General features: G+C 43.8%; 1 protein-coding gene across 1 annotated transcript in view; it reads right to left on the bottom strand.

The window, feature by feature from the left end:
* Nucleotides 1–8,448: 8,448 nt before the first annotated feature.
* The window catches only part of CHSY1 (chondroitin sulfate synthase 1), a 94,269-nt gene continuing 87,636 nt past the window's right edge, over nucleotides 8,449–15,081 (bottom strand). The window contains exon 3 of the mRNA XM_053365416.1: nucleotides 8,449–11,159. Coding sequence (XP_053221391.1) covers nucleotides 9,567–11,159 — 1,593 coding nt within the window. The 3' untranslated portion in view covers nucleotides 8,449–9,566. The remainder of the gene's footprint in view (nucleotides 11,160–15,081) is intronic.

Below are 15,081 nucleotides of genomic sequence, written 5' to 3'. Positions count from 1 at the left end.
AAATCTCAAAGCTGTTTTTAATGAGCCACAGGTTGCTCATTTGAAAAGAACAAAAAAAACCCCACAAAACAGGCATAGATTTTTGCTCGTTTTGCATTCCACTAAGTCAAAAACACAAAGGAAATTAATCTTTCTTTTTTTTTAAGGTTAAATTTGGAGGGAACAGGAAATTTGGATTCCATAATACCAGCTCATCTGTGTCTGTAGGGGCATTTCATGACATGTGGTGGTTTAACCCAGCAATTCAAAAGCCGTGTTTCTCGGCACCCTGGGGCTCCCAGAAGCTTACGGGGGTTTCCCAGAAGATCAGGAACAGCAAGCAAGCTTCCCCAAAAGACAGCTGCCCATCACTTCTGATCATTACTCTTACAGTGTGCCGCTGCAGGGGAGTTTTGAGGTTATTCCAGGGCTCGCTGTCCATCAGGATCAGCATCAGGCCTAGTCCCCAGAAGGAAGAGTCAAATATTTATTAATTTCATTTACAGTATTAATTTCAGCTATTTCTATGTTGCTTAATACCATAGTCTCTGATGTTGCATTAAGGTTATAAAAGGTATAACAAAGTTAAAATTGGTTAAAATTAATGGGGGGGCAGCGGGGTGTGTGTGTCAGAAAAGCTTACTTAAAATGACTGCTGATTTTTTTTTAATGTCTTCTCCAAGGACCAGAAGTTCAACAGGAAGGGAGCTTGTGTCTGCTCTCAGCTACTTGTTCCACAGTTTTGAGCCCACAATACTGTATGTATAGTTCTTGGTGCATTTGAGCCATCAGTCTGTCTGTCTCCTTGTGCAACTTCTAGTTCAGTTCTGACCAACAAAAGCATATTAGGAGATAAATGATGCTCAGCTGTAGTTTATCAGCTGAGTTGTTAGAAGACCCTATTTCCCTCAAAGAGCTACAATCTCCAGAAAGGTTTAACAATCAGTTCCTCTTCCTAGAGAATTCTTGGAATTGTAGCGCTGTCAGGGGAGAATAGGGGCCACTTAGCTACCCTAAGCACCCATAACAAACTACAGTTCCTATGATTCTTTGGGAGAAAGTCATGACTCTTAAAGTGGTATAATAGTGCTTTAATGCAACCCGGTCATAAATCATATGTGGAGTTAGAGGTTAATTACTCAGACATTGATCTGTGGTCAGAAAGTACAGAGAGCTAGTGAAGTCATTTAATAATAATTAAGATGCATTGCTACGGGAAGCGGGTGGCGCTGTGGTCTAAACCACAGAGCCTATGGCTTGCCAATCAGAAGGTTGGCAGTTCGAATCCCCGCAATGGGGTGAGCTCCCGTTGCTTGGTCCCTGCTCCTGCCAACCTAGCAGTTCGAAAGCACGTCAAAGTGCAAGTAGATAAATAGGTACCGCTCCAGCAGGAAGGTAAATGGCGTTTCCGTGTGCTGCTCTGGTTCGCCAGAAGTGGCTTAGTCATGCTGGCCACATGACCCGGAAGCTGTACGCCGGCTCCCTTGGCCAATAAAGCAAGATGAGCGCCGCAACCCCAGAGTCGTCCGTGACTGGACCTAACGGTCAGGGTCCCTTTACCCTTTACCTTTAAGATGCATTGCTATTCGCCATTCCTAATAACTGCAGCTGGGTTTATGACAATGGCAAGATGTTAATCTGTGACTTCTAAATTCGCAGCTTACATGCTTAATAATATTCCTTTTTAAAAAGAAGAGGGTAGTAGATGGTTATAAATTGAAGCAAAACATTGAGTATAAAATAATAATTATTGATATTAACAATAAAGTAACTTTTGCAAAAAGGAGATGACATAATAAAAGACTTCAAGAGCCCACTGAAAATCTGGATACACAGCAAACATCATGAGTCCTGGGATCTTATGATGTTGTTTTCCTTCACCCCATAGCCTGTCACAAGTTTGCTGCCTGAGGGCAGAAAATTGTGGCTGGCTTAGTGGGTTGTTGTCAGGCTAAAAATAAGAGGCGACTCTTTAGATTTTTGCTTCTGTTTGGGTCTACAGATTTAAAGGAACACAAAACCAAAAGCTAGCCGCTGCCACCAGTGTACCAGAAGCCACAAGACAGTGGTACCCTTCAGGAAAATTGCAACATCCGGAAAAAACATCTGGAGGAAGGGAAGCTATTACATAAGGTTCTATCCAGAACAGAACCCTGCAAGATCAAAGCAAGGAGCCATCTAGTTCAGCATCCTGACTCCAGCTGTGGCTAGGCATATAGGTCCATGAAGGAACACAGGGACCTGTCTTATACTAAGTCAGACCATTAGTCCATCTAGCTCAGTATTGTCTACACCAGCCTGTCTCAATATTAGATTTTGTTGGACTACAACTCCCATCATTCCTAGCTAGTGGCCAGGGATGATGGGAGTTGTAGCCCCATGTTTCAGACTGAGGTCTTTTCCTGCCCTAACTTAAGAGATGTTGGGGGTTGAACCTGGGACCTTCTGTATGGAAGGCAGATGCTCTAGCAGTGAGCTATGGTCTGACCCACAAGTATTCACAGGCAGACCACCTGTTTTAAGGGTAGTAAGAGAGTTGGTGTCTCTCTCTGTACTTTTTTATTTGCAGGATTACTGAGGAAATTAGGATATCAGTCTCATTTAAAAGGTAAAGGGACCCCTGACCATGAGGTTCAGTCAAACCAAAGAACAACTAATTATTTCAGACCAGTTCATCCAGATTGCTTTGTATAATTAGGGGTGGACAGAAGGTTGATGCATAGGAGCCAACTCCTAGGTGCTGATGGGGCTTCGCCCCCCCCCAATAAAATATTTTAGCTGCCCCCCCAAGTTGATGGACATTGCCATTCAAATGGTGTGCGTGCACTGCATCATGTGATGGATTATACCAGGTGGGGTTTATCTGGGCCCCTGCAATATTTTATTCAGCTTGGCAACCCTGGTACATTGGGATCTACTGGTTGAGTGATTTGCATAAGGAGAGCTCTGCTGGATCAGGTCAAAGGCTAATCTAGCCCAGCATCTTGTCACAGCAGCCAACCAGCTGCCCACAGGAAGCCCAAAAGTAAGGATTTTGCCCCCCAGTTGTCTTACAGCAGCAACAAAAGGGCCTTCCCAACTTGTGCCAAATTGCATTTAAGACTGGAAAAACGAGGAACTAAGTTTGATATCCACCCGTCCCTTGTCCAGAGTGACTGCCTAGAGCAGCTACACAGGCAGACACACTCTTCTAAAGGTGGGTAACTGTTGGGGGAGAGATCAAGTGAGCCAATGACCAATGAAAAGGTGTGGCAGAATCACTCCTCTGCCAAACAGAAGTGGATCATTAAGAGACAAGCCCAGAGCCGTCACTCATTTAGAGTGTTTCCTGGATGAGTGGGGACTTTGGGGCTCATGGAAAGGTTTGATGATGATGATGATGATGATTTAAACCAGGCACAGGCAAACTCGGCCCTCCAGATGTTTTGGGACTACAACTCCCATCATCCCTGACCACTGGTCCTGTTAGCTAGGGATGATGGGAGTTGTAGTCCCGAAACATCTGGAGGGCCGAGTTTGCCTATGCCTGATTTAAACCCATTCCTTGTGTCACAAGTGTCTGGCTCCAGCATGCGGTTTGGGAGTTCCTGCTCTAAATAGGGTTGCATCATCCGCCACTGGAGGTCCTTCCCATCAACAAAAACACTTGCCTTTGCACTAAACAGAGTTCTGGAGCCGTTTACATAAATGGACAGGAAAGAGGTCATAAATGCTTTTGTGGTCAGTGACAAGGAGGCAGCCTCCACTGAAGCAGCCTGTCTGTGGGAGGGAGAATGAGGTTTTATGGGCCAGAATGGACCTACCCGTTCTGACTCTCTGTTACCCTCTTTCTTGCACAACAAAGGCTGCATTTGATGGAAGAGATCCGCTTTGAGTGTCTGCAGCTGCACCAAGAGCTGGTGTTGTGCCAATGCAGACCAACGGTTTGAATCCCATGTGGCTAGCATGGGATGGAGGGGGTTTGTCCTGCTGTAGCAGGATCTCTTCCAGCGGATGCTCTTAAACAGGCTGCTTCATGGGATTTGGTCTAAGCAGAACTTTTGTTTCCTTTAAAGAATGGGTATTTACTGATTCTGAAAGCAGAATTTGGAAACATAAGCAAGTGACTAAGGATGTGTCTTGAAGGCTTATTACAATAAATAGAATGGCTGGAAATTTCCGGCTAGTGAATATCTGGTGTTAATTGAACTAACCTAAACATGTTATCAGGGACACGGGTGGCGCTGTGGGTTAAACCACAGAGCCTAGGACTTGCCAATCAGAAGGTGAGCGGTTCAAATCCCCGCGACGGGGTGAGCTCCCGTTGTTCAGTCCCTGCTCCTTCCAACCTAGCAGTTCGAAAGCACGTCAAAGTGCAAGTAGATAAATAGGTACCACTCCGGCGGGAAGGTAAACGGCGTTTCCGTGCGCTGCTCTGGTTCACCAGAAGCGGCTTAGTCATGCTGGCCGCATGACCCAGAAGCTGTATGCCAGCTCCCTCGGCCAGTAAAGCGAGATGAGCGCTGCAACCCCAGAGTCGGTCATGACTGGACCTAACGGTCAGGGTCCCTTTACCTTTAAACATGTTATCACTAAAGCGAATCATTGGCTGAGAAGCGTCTTTTCTATATAAATGAAGAAGCAATTTGTTCAGGTAAGAGTTTGGGTTCAAGGTGTTACTATCAACATAGAAAGCCCTTAACAACTTGGGTCCAGTTTACCTACAAGAACACCTTACCCCACATACCCACTTGGCTCTTTGATCACCAGAATTGGCACTGCTACAGGTGCCACCTAATACCCATTCTTCATTTGTAAGAACTTGATTTAGTGTGGCAGCACGTAACACTTTGGAACTCCCTGTCTATTGATAGCAAGCACGCCCCTTCACTGTATTATTTTCAGTGCCTGCTAAGAACATTCTTGTTCAGGCAAGCCCACCCAAACGCTTAGAAATGCTGGTGTGAATTTAAACAGTTTTTAAGTATTTTAACTTTTTGTATTTTCCCAAAGTATTTTATTTTCCTCCTTGATTTTATCGTTTTATCTTTTTATAAACCACTTTGAGGTTTTTCTTTTACAATCAAGCGGTGTATGAATTTTGCGAAATAAATAAAAATAAATAAACCAAGCGGTAAAGCTTTTCCTGGGCTGGACAAGGTTACAGGTCTGAATGCTTCCCCATAGAAAGAAAAACAGCATGTCAGGTGGAAGGGAAAACTGAAATGCTGGTTCTCAAAAGTGTTGAACCCAAGATTTTAGTAAAGGGTAAAAACCCCTCCCCCTCCCCCCAAAAAGTCTGGATTAATCTTTGGTGGGATGGGCAATTTCTGAAGGGAGGAATTTAAATAATTTTATGTTGTATATTATATCACTGCCCTGGAGCCACGTGATTGAGGGTGGGCTATAAGTAAGTGGAATAAGCAACTTCCACCAATGGTGCAGGCATCTCCCCACCCCATCCCCAGAATGCCCCTGGGAGCAAAGCTACACTGTGACATTCTGGGACACTACTGTTAAGAGATTGAAACTGTAGCAGACTTTTTTATTGTTTTTAAAAAATAAAAGAGAGAGAGAGAGAGAGCTCAGCCACCTTGTATGTAAGTTAAGATACAAACAAGTAACTGTTCAATTCCCCCACCATGAAATCCAATTCATGGTGGATTATGAAAATCAGCTCAGCTAGAGTTGGCCACACAGGATGCGGGTGGCACTGTGGGTTAAACCACAGAGCCTAGGACTTGCCGATCAGAAGGTCGGCGGTTCGAATCCCTGCGATGGGGTGAGCTCCAGTTGCTCGGTCCCTGCTCCTGCCAACCTAGCAGTTCGAAAGCACGTCAAAGTGCAAGTAGATAAATAGGTACCCCTCCGGCAGGAAGGTAAACGGTGTTTCCGTGCGCTGCTCTGGTTCGCCAGAAGCGGCTTAGTCATGCTGGCCACATGACCCGGAAGCTGTACACCGGCTTCCTTGGCCAATAAAGCGATATGAGCGCTGCAACCCCAGAGTCGGCCACGACTGGACCTAACGGTCAGGGGTCCCTTTACCTTTAGAGTTGGCCACAGGTAGGGAAACCAACAGAAGGGGGAGATAGAGCCAACTCATTGTAGTTTTGCCCCATCCTCTTCTTCACTGCTGAGTTCTAGAAGAGCAACACTGAAGACTAAGGAGGCAGAAATGGACAGTGGAAAGCAGGCAGGCAGAAGATGCCTGAGAGCAGTCTGAAGTTGTGCCCCATTTGCCCTAATGGACCAGCCTCCATTGAGCCCGTCACTGATTTGCAAAGGAATATCTGAGCATAAAACCTCTGATTTATGGGGCCCACTAGGGGGCGCATAGGAAGATGGCCGACAATAACATCTCTCCGACCCACAGGAGGTAATTTGGAGGCTATGTTGGGAGTAATTAGCCTCCCTACCCACTCAAGACGGTGAGTGGGGCCGTTTGCCTGCTGTGCCCGATACCACCCCCGAATTTGTGAGGGGGATGGGGGCACTAGGCACAAAAACCCTCCCGTGGGTTCTCGGCACTCCTCGACGCTATCTCTGATCTGCGCCACTAGCTGCAAGAACTTCAAAAGAATTAAATTGGCACGAAGGAAATGCACATACTTCAGGAAATGAGGAGGAGTGAAGGCTGCAACAGAAGAGGTCTCTGGAAAAACAAGATTTAATTTATGAGAAGATACGTCAAGATACGGTACGGCAAATGACCGATGGGGGAGGGGGAAAAATGTTTTATTTTTTTTACTTATGTGATTAAACCCAAGAATCCCCTCCCTTCAAGAGTCAAAAGCCAGAAATGAGTAAGGACTTAAGCTGTGAATTTAAGGCTGTGTGGAGATAAACTTTCGAACCAAAGCATGTTTATAGAAGACTGTGGAATGTATAAGAGCTTTGTTATGACGCAGTCAAAAATTCCGACGCCATTTTGGGAAGCTCTGTTGGAGGACTAAGACTGGGGGGAGAAAGAGTGAAAGAGAGTCTTTTTAAACTCTTCAAAGAGGTCTTAAGATCGACAGAGCTATAAATCTACGATGGAAAAAGTGATCTTATCTCCGAAGGTGACGATTTATGGGAACTATCTGGACTTGAGGAATGACGACGGGAAATTCACACAGGAGTATTATTGGCGTTTATCAGCTTAAGGACACCATCAGAAGAGACCATAAAGGATTATAAAGGACAAAGAGAAAATATAAGAATAAGAAGTGATGTGGAAACAGCAAGAGAAGATTGGAAAGAACTATGAACATGTGTTTGGACTGTTGGAACATCTATTTGGACTTATTTGGACTGATTTGGACATTAATGCAGAAGTAAGGATTTAGATCAGAATCCTTCCTCGGATCTGGAAGTATGGGACCCCCAACAAAATTTAAAAATTCGGCTCTGTAATTTGGAATTTATGTGGTTTGATTTGATGTGATTGGCCGGTTAATAAAATTTATTTTAAAAAAAAACAAAAACCTCTGATTTATGCTGAGTCGACCATTGGTTCACATAGCTCAGGATTATTCGTTCTGGTTCTGTCTGGGACAGGAGTGTACCCCCCTAGTCCTGCCCCCGGAATCTTCTTAACCAGACGTTAAAGGTCACATTCAGGATGCCAGGAGCTGTTTCAACCCCTCTGCTCCCACGAGTGACACAAGAACATCAGAAGTGAGCTGCTGGATCAAGCCAATGGTCCCATCTGGTCCAGCATTCTGCTCTCGCTGTGGCCAACCAGATGCCCATGCAAAGCCTGCAAGCAGGACCTGAGCACAAAAGAATTCTCCCCACTTGCAGTTCCCAGCAACTGTTATTTAGATTCATGCTGCTTCCAGGAGAGCCTAGCTATCATGGTGAGTTGCTACCGATAGCCTTCTCCTCCATGAATTTGTCTTGCCCTCTTTTAAAGCCTTCCAAGTTGGTGGCCATCACTACTTCTTGCGGGAGCAAATCCTGTAATCTTAGCTATGCACTGTGTGAAGAAGTCCTTTTGCCTGTCCTGAGTTCCCCGATATTCAGTTTCATTGGATGACCATGAATTCTAGCATTTATGAGAGAGGGAAGCACAACCAGGAATAAGGAGAAGGCGTAATGCTGAAGAGTGCAACAGAGTAATGCATATTACTCAATTCATTTTATTTTTTCCAGCAGGAGAGAGAGAGAGAAAATTTGTTACAAATGACAAGGTGCCAATATATGATTGTGCTCTGAACACAAGTTCTGGTGTGCCCTTGTAAGGTTCAATGCCAAACTGCTTGTTTGTATTCAATCAGATGCATTTTATTTTGCAATGTGTGTGCATGTGTGTGCATGTGTCCAGCATGTGCACATATTTTACAAGTTTTTGCTCATCTGTGGTTATCCAAAACACCCAAACAAATCCAGCTTCTATTCTCTTCCTCATTTGGAGGCATCAGAGGTTAGATCCAAAGGTTCCAGTTACTTTTTTTTTACTTTTTTAAAAGTGATTTCGGAAAATGAAAGAGAACGCTTTAGAAAGAATCTTTGGAGATCAGTTTACTGCAAAGTAAGAAGACGTACGCTACCTTTAACAGCATGAAAATGCAATACATTCCTAAGATACATAAATATTAATGACTAGCAGATATTAAAAATAAAAAGACAGAAGATCTAGAACAAAGTATATTAAATAAATTAAAGGCCTACCCAATACAGACAGCAAAAAACAAACTAATTAAGCAAAGGAAACATAGTAAATTGTTCCCATCGAAATACTGTAACTGGTGGGGGGGATGGATATTTCCCCAACACATTCAATTTCGAGTGTCTCGGTTTAAAGTTTGTTGCTTTTTATGGCAAAGAAATGTCATATTCCCCCCCCCCATTAACTAAAACACTGTTCTTTGCCATCTAGGCATCTACACAAGAGATCCAATTTAGAATGCAACACCTGCTGTGGAAATTTTTAAACATCAGATCCACATGTGGACCAAGAAAGAAAATACTTTTTGTTTTGTTTTGTTTTAAGCGAAGGTACACATTTATCAAGGTTGTGCTCAAATCTCCCCTTTTCCCTCAGTTGCTCGAAATACAATGAGCAAAAAATGGTACATTTTAAGGTTGAAATATCAACCAGATTGAAAGATTCTTGTACATGAATTAACCGATACTGCCACTCTTGTTTACTTTGTTCAATTTTTAAAAAAATACAAGGAAGAATCCATTTAAGTTGTTACCAATCCCAAGAGGGAAGAAATATTAAGGGAATCATTTGTGCCACTTAGCAATGGATAGCTCCTGGGGAAACCCAAAGAATATAAGAGGGGGGCAGGGAAGTTTTCTTTTCTCTTTTTTAAAAAGTCTGTTTTATCAGGAAAAGGTAATTTATTTCAAGTCGTCAGAAATCAGGCAAGTTGTAATACTCAGCCACAAACGTTTGTTCGAAAAGGCAAAGGTTGATCACAGTTTTGTTCAGAAAAACGCTCAGAAGGTCCTTGTAAGAAAACGATGGTTTCTAAAATATACCCTTGTGCGGTCTTTTTCTTAAAAAATCAACTATCAAAAAGTTTTCCAAAAAAATAAATTAGGGCAATAAAAAAAACGCAATAGGTAGTTTTTGTTTGTTTTGTTTTTGTTTCCTCTCCCAGCATAGCTGGATGTTAGGCTGTCCTCAGGGAACCATTAGCAATGCTGTTTTTCCCAAAGCTGGGCTCATTTTTTTGAAGCCACAGCTCAGCCAACTGTTGCGTAGACCCATAAGTTGATGCTTTGGAGCCCAAGCACATTTTATACTGTTTTGGATCAAGGTTGGGGTCACAAAAGACAGGATGGTGTACATGGACAACTCCAACCTCTTGGCTCCGGAAAGTCTTTAGGCCAGCCTGGACAACTTTGTTAAACAAGTCGACATCCTCAAGACCCCAACCTTGGATAGAAACATCAAAACCACCAGCTCGAATAAGATCACCCTTGTAAATGCAGGCAATCCCAAAGCCATAGTTCCTCCAGAAGCCGGTTTTCTGGGTGAAGGCAAAGTGATTATCACTAGGAACTTTTCCACTATAGACAATCTTTGGATCGTACTGGCTAAAGATGACTGGGAAATAAATCTGTTGCCCTAAAACGGTGTTTGCTCTGCACCGCTGGAGAAAGTCTGCCGTAAACACCAAGTCGACATCGCAGAAAAACAACAAGGACTCGTTGCTGAACTGAGAGGACCCAACTTCTAGTGCCAGAGCCCGGGAAAATTCACCAGACACCGGCAAGATCTGCATGTCTGCCTTGGGGTATTTCAGGCGATAATCCCTCATCAGTTCAACCTGCCTCGCTTTGTCAGGGTTGGAGTCCGAATTGAAAAGCAGGACAACCAATTTGACGTTCTGATTAGGAATGAGGCAGGTCTTTTCAAAGTTCGCCATGAAGCGAGCAAACATGTCAAAGCGCCCAGACAAAGGAATCAAGATGTTGATCTTCTTGTCTTTGGGTTCCTTCTTCTCCGCTTTCGACTTACTCAGCTGGAATGGGACAAACATCTTGAGGGAATTGGAGAGGAAAGACAAAGACCCTGAATCCTGGTTGATCTTATTGGCCAGTTCTTTGGCATCTATCTCGTCGTGCTCCATAAACTGGACTTTGCTAAAGGTCTGTTGCAAGTATGCATGCCTGCGGACGGGAACCGTCATTTTCTTCCCCTTGTGCTTCTTGTACAAGAGCAGTAAGTCGAGAACGTATTCCGCCCCGTACATTGGATTCACCCTGCGATAGCCGTACTGGATCTCCTTGAAGTCTATGATCCGCCCTCTGGTCTTGGCGTTGGCATTGATCATCTCCATGACCTGCATCACAATGTCATCCAACGCCTCGCGCTGAGAGGAGTCCATCCCTCGACGAGGTGGCTGCCCATCTGCAGCGGAGTAAAGGTACTTCCCTGTGAGGAACTCCCACTCCAGAACATCCTCTCGTTGCCTCGGCTGAAACCGCATGAAGGAAGGCGCGATGCCCAGCTGAAGGTCATCCCTGTGGACTTCTGTACTGCTGTATTTGCTCATGAGGACGATTTCTCGGTGTAGCTGGATGGTCCGGTAGCGCAGCTCTGCTATTTTGCGACTAAGCATGTAGCTATGGAGCCTGTATTGGTAGGGCGGGCTCTTGTTTGGGTGCAAGGTGATCGCCCTGTGGATCTTGCTATTACGGAGGTCTTTGATGTAACCTTTTTTGTTCTGCTCGTAGTTTTCGTAAAATAGCTGCTGCATCTAAGAAAACAAGGAGTGGGGGGGGGGGAGAGAATGTTACTATGTAAGAATGGATAAAATAGCCAATCACCCTACACATTTGCTTACATGAATAGAAGGGCTTTTAAGATAAGCTCTTCCCTGCTCTTTAAGCATAGGTTTTAGCAATATCAGCGGCTTCTCAAAAGGAATTAAGAGGATTATGGATTGTAGACAGTGAGAAACAAACATCTACTACAGTCCAGAGATTACCATAACCCGTTCCACCAATTGCATTGAGACTGTCTTCCCAAGGGACCATGCAAGAAGCGTTTCCTGCTAGTACACGTAAATATATTTTCATGACAATAAAAGGAAAAGAAGTTAAAGCAGTAAACATGCCACTACAATGGACTATCACAAGAGGAAGTGATGGCCACCAACATGGATGACTCTGAAAGGAAGTTCATGGTGGAATAAGGCGATCAATGGCTCCTAGATACCATGGCTATGTTTTCCCTTCACTGTTGGAGGCAGTGTGTCTCTGAAAAGCAGCTGCCGGGGAACACAATAGGGGAGAGGCGCTCTTGTGCTCTAGTCTTGCTTTCGGGCTCCCACAGACATCTTCCTGGCCACTGTGAGAACAGGATGATGGGCTAGATGGATGGTACGTTAGTCTGATCCAGCAATGCACTTCTTCAGTTCTTACTACTCATAGCCATCTTTGTCCTATCTTCTACACTAAAAAGCCAGGCATCTTTCTGAAGAATATGACATGGCAAAAGGTTTTTTTAATCCAGTACTGTATCATGATTTTTTTAAAAAAATCTTGCCCTCGAGCAACAGTAAAATGCGTTCTTCTTCCTGCAAACAGTGAAATGGGCTGACCAAAAAATTAGCCATCTATGAAGGAATGGTCTCCTTTCAGTTGCCAATCCACCAATGAGACAGTTGGGTTCATTCCACTAGCTCTGCTGAAAAGAATAGCTTTGTTCGATTCCTCCTCTCCCTAAACCAGGCATGGCCAAATCTGGCCTTCCAGCTGTTTTGGGACTACAACTCCCATCATCCCTAGCTAACAGGACCAGTGGTCAGGGATGATGCACTGTTTCCATTCAAGCTAGGCATTATAATAATTATTATGTAACTTCAACCAACCAACCAACTAAGTAACCACCAGTGCCTGAGAGTTTGCTTGTTTTCCTGTTTCCTCCTCACCCCTTTTTCCTTTTGTGATGTCTTTTAGATTGTACACCTCCAAGCAGGGATCCAGCAGGGCTTTCAATATGACCAATCCCCCTCTATCAGTCTTGCCTTGTACTAAATCTCATCTAAATTGTGGGTGGGCTGAGATAAAGCTATCCACCTCCCACCCACCAGGAGGCTGCCTGCTATGCCTCTGCAATATTCTGTGCTCTGCCTCTTCCTAACTGGTCTCTGCTGTTCTCTCTCTGTGTGTGTTGCTGCATAAGGGGGGGGGGTGTCTTGCCATGTAACTTCAAGTGTGACTGGATCACTGCAATCATTCTAAATAAAGGGATGCACTAGAAATGCCTGTCCCCATAGAAGACTGTGTGTTGAATCTCTGCATGAGTTACTGTTCTCATCTCAAAGCAGACAATACTTGGTTAGGTATCCTTGACCTGGTCTAAGGCAGCTTCCTACTTAAACATCCTAAAAGCACACATTTCAGAAGCAAAAATTGCCTCCAATTTTAGTTGAGATCTTTTTTTTTAAAGAATGGCCCCGTTATCAGAATTGTGGAAAACACTGGCTTATGTAAGCCGATGGCTTCCTTTAAAAGGATGGCTTTGGGGATAATGATATGACTTGGGCCAGGAACAGGATGGGAGGAAAACAAAGGCGAGTCTGCTTGAGGTGGTCTCAGATACCAAAGCAACAGAAACAGCCGCAGTCTCTGTCCTATATTCAGATGTATCAAGTACTTTCCACTGGTATCGGGAAACAGCCATGGGAAGTGCAGGCATCTCAAAGCCATACAATATTGATGGCAGGAGATAAACATAGGGGCTCAAGTTAAGCTCGGCAGGCATAAATATTTATGGCTAAATGAATTCAAACACCTGCAAAGTCACAGCCACCTAGCTCAGCCAGGCAGATGCATCAAGTGTCAGGAAGACAAGGTTGCCAGGGTGTGAACTGATAAGTATGTGGCATCAATGGGTGGAGCCAGGCCAAGTCTGGACTGGGAAGGCGAGGAGCCGGGTGGTTCAGGGATGTAAGGAGAATGGCGACAAGGGGACGGGGTCTTTTGGGGATGGCACCTAACCTATGGAACACTTTCTTGGGGAGGCTTGCTGGGTACCTACACTAATGTATTTTAGGCTGCCCCCTCTTTATGTTTTAACTGTTTTAAATTTTAAATTGGGATCTGCTGGCGAAGGGCATGCAATATTAATATCAGTAATATAATACATTGTAACACTGACGGCACTAAATAAAAACATATGAAAATCAATCAATGATCTTGGTTTGGGGGAAGATATTAAGTTTTGTATTTTGCTCTATAAACCTTAATAAAATTTATTAATAATAATAACCACAGCAGCCCACAAAACCAGCTAGTTGTGGGAGAAGACACAAGAAAAGGTCTGTATGGACCATACAATCCCTCGAAGCAAAACTTTCATTATTTTCAAAAGTAACATTATGTGTGCAACTTTTACTTTAGCCTAAGATTTATTTTGAAATGCAATTCATGGTTTGCATAAGGAAATAAAGCAAGTAAGTGGTGGTGGGGATGGGACGTGAACAGAAAACCAAACCCTCCATAGCCCTGAGGCATTGCATCCAATAAGCAGTCAACAGAGTATGGAACAGCCCCAACAGGAAATTAATAGAAGCCAACACACTTTGTTGATTACACAACTGCATTTTAACAAGCTACCAATAGCCTAGTCTAGATGTTATGAAACACAGGGTTGCAAGGTTAGGTATGGGTTATTTGCAGCTAGCCTGCTTTTTTATGAATGACTAATGTCAACCACTGAGCAGGACCACATGGGAAGAAAGGGCAAGTGTGGCCTTCAGGAATGGACTTTCCTTTTTGCACATGCAAGTTTCAAGAGGATCTGAGGAGAAAGGGTGGGATCTCATCCTCCTCTAGTGGTTGGACATCAATAGTAAGACAGTGACGGAGAGAGGGACAAAATCAACCACCCAGAGGACTAGTCCCTCTCACTATGCAATATCGGCAAAGCATCATTCTGCATAATAGTGGTTCCTTCCAGAACCCAGAGAACAGCTACAAGGCTGTGAAGAAGAGCTACCATTGCAGTGTTGTACATTCTTGAAAACTGCTGCTGATACAATTGGAATTGGGCTTCAACCATCAATCAAAAACACAGCACATTAACGTTACACATGTTTAGCTGGAAACAGAGCCTGTTGAGTCCAAACGATATGTGTTCCCAAGAAAGAGCCCATGGAACTGGAGTCTGAGATTCTGCACCAAGAAAACCAGAATTCTGCCAACTGCAGAAATTAAATAATTCATTCTGAAAGGGTTACAGGTGTGAATGCAGTAATCTGGTTTTGCTAATCATGCGGAACTCCATCCCCCTCAAGTCCTGGAAATCCTGTTCAGCTACTTCTCTTTGAATTTTCAGTAGGTAAAACTCATAGATTTAAAACCATATGTGCTAGAAACTTGCTTTTTTATTTAACTGAGTTTGTCATGGAGCTGAATTCTGAGACTTATATCACTTTCTTCACTCCTCAGCACACATATGTGAAAACACACACCCTAGTCAGACCCGATGGCCCAAGAGCTTAACATTTGTATTTGAAGAGAACATTTTTTTTTAAAGAAGACAGAAGTCCTGAAGACACAAACCTGCCTTTACAGCTTCATATTTGCAAGTATTTTCTTTTTACTGAAAGGAGTAGTGTTGATTTTTAATACCACCCCACAAACATACATTTGGCCACTTCCAAGTCCAGC

The sequence above is a fragment of the Podarcis raffonei genome, chromosome 14, assembly GCF_027172205.1.
Source record: "Podarcis raffonei isolate rPodRaf1 chromosome 14, rPodRaf1.pri, whole genome shotgun sequence".
Taxonomy (NCBI): Eukaryota; Metazoa; Chordata; class Lepidosauria; order Squamata; family Lacertidae; genus Podarcis; species Podarcis raffonei.
The sequence above is the reverse complement of the archived record's forward strand: the minus strand, read 5'-3'. Positions and strand labels throughout refer to the sequence as shown.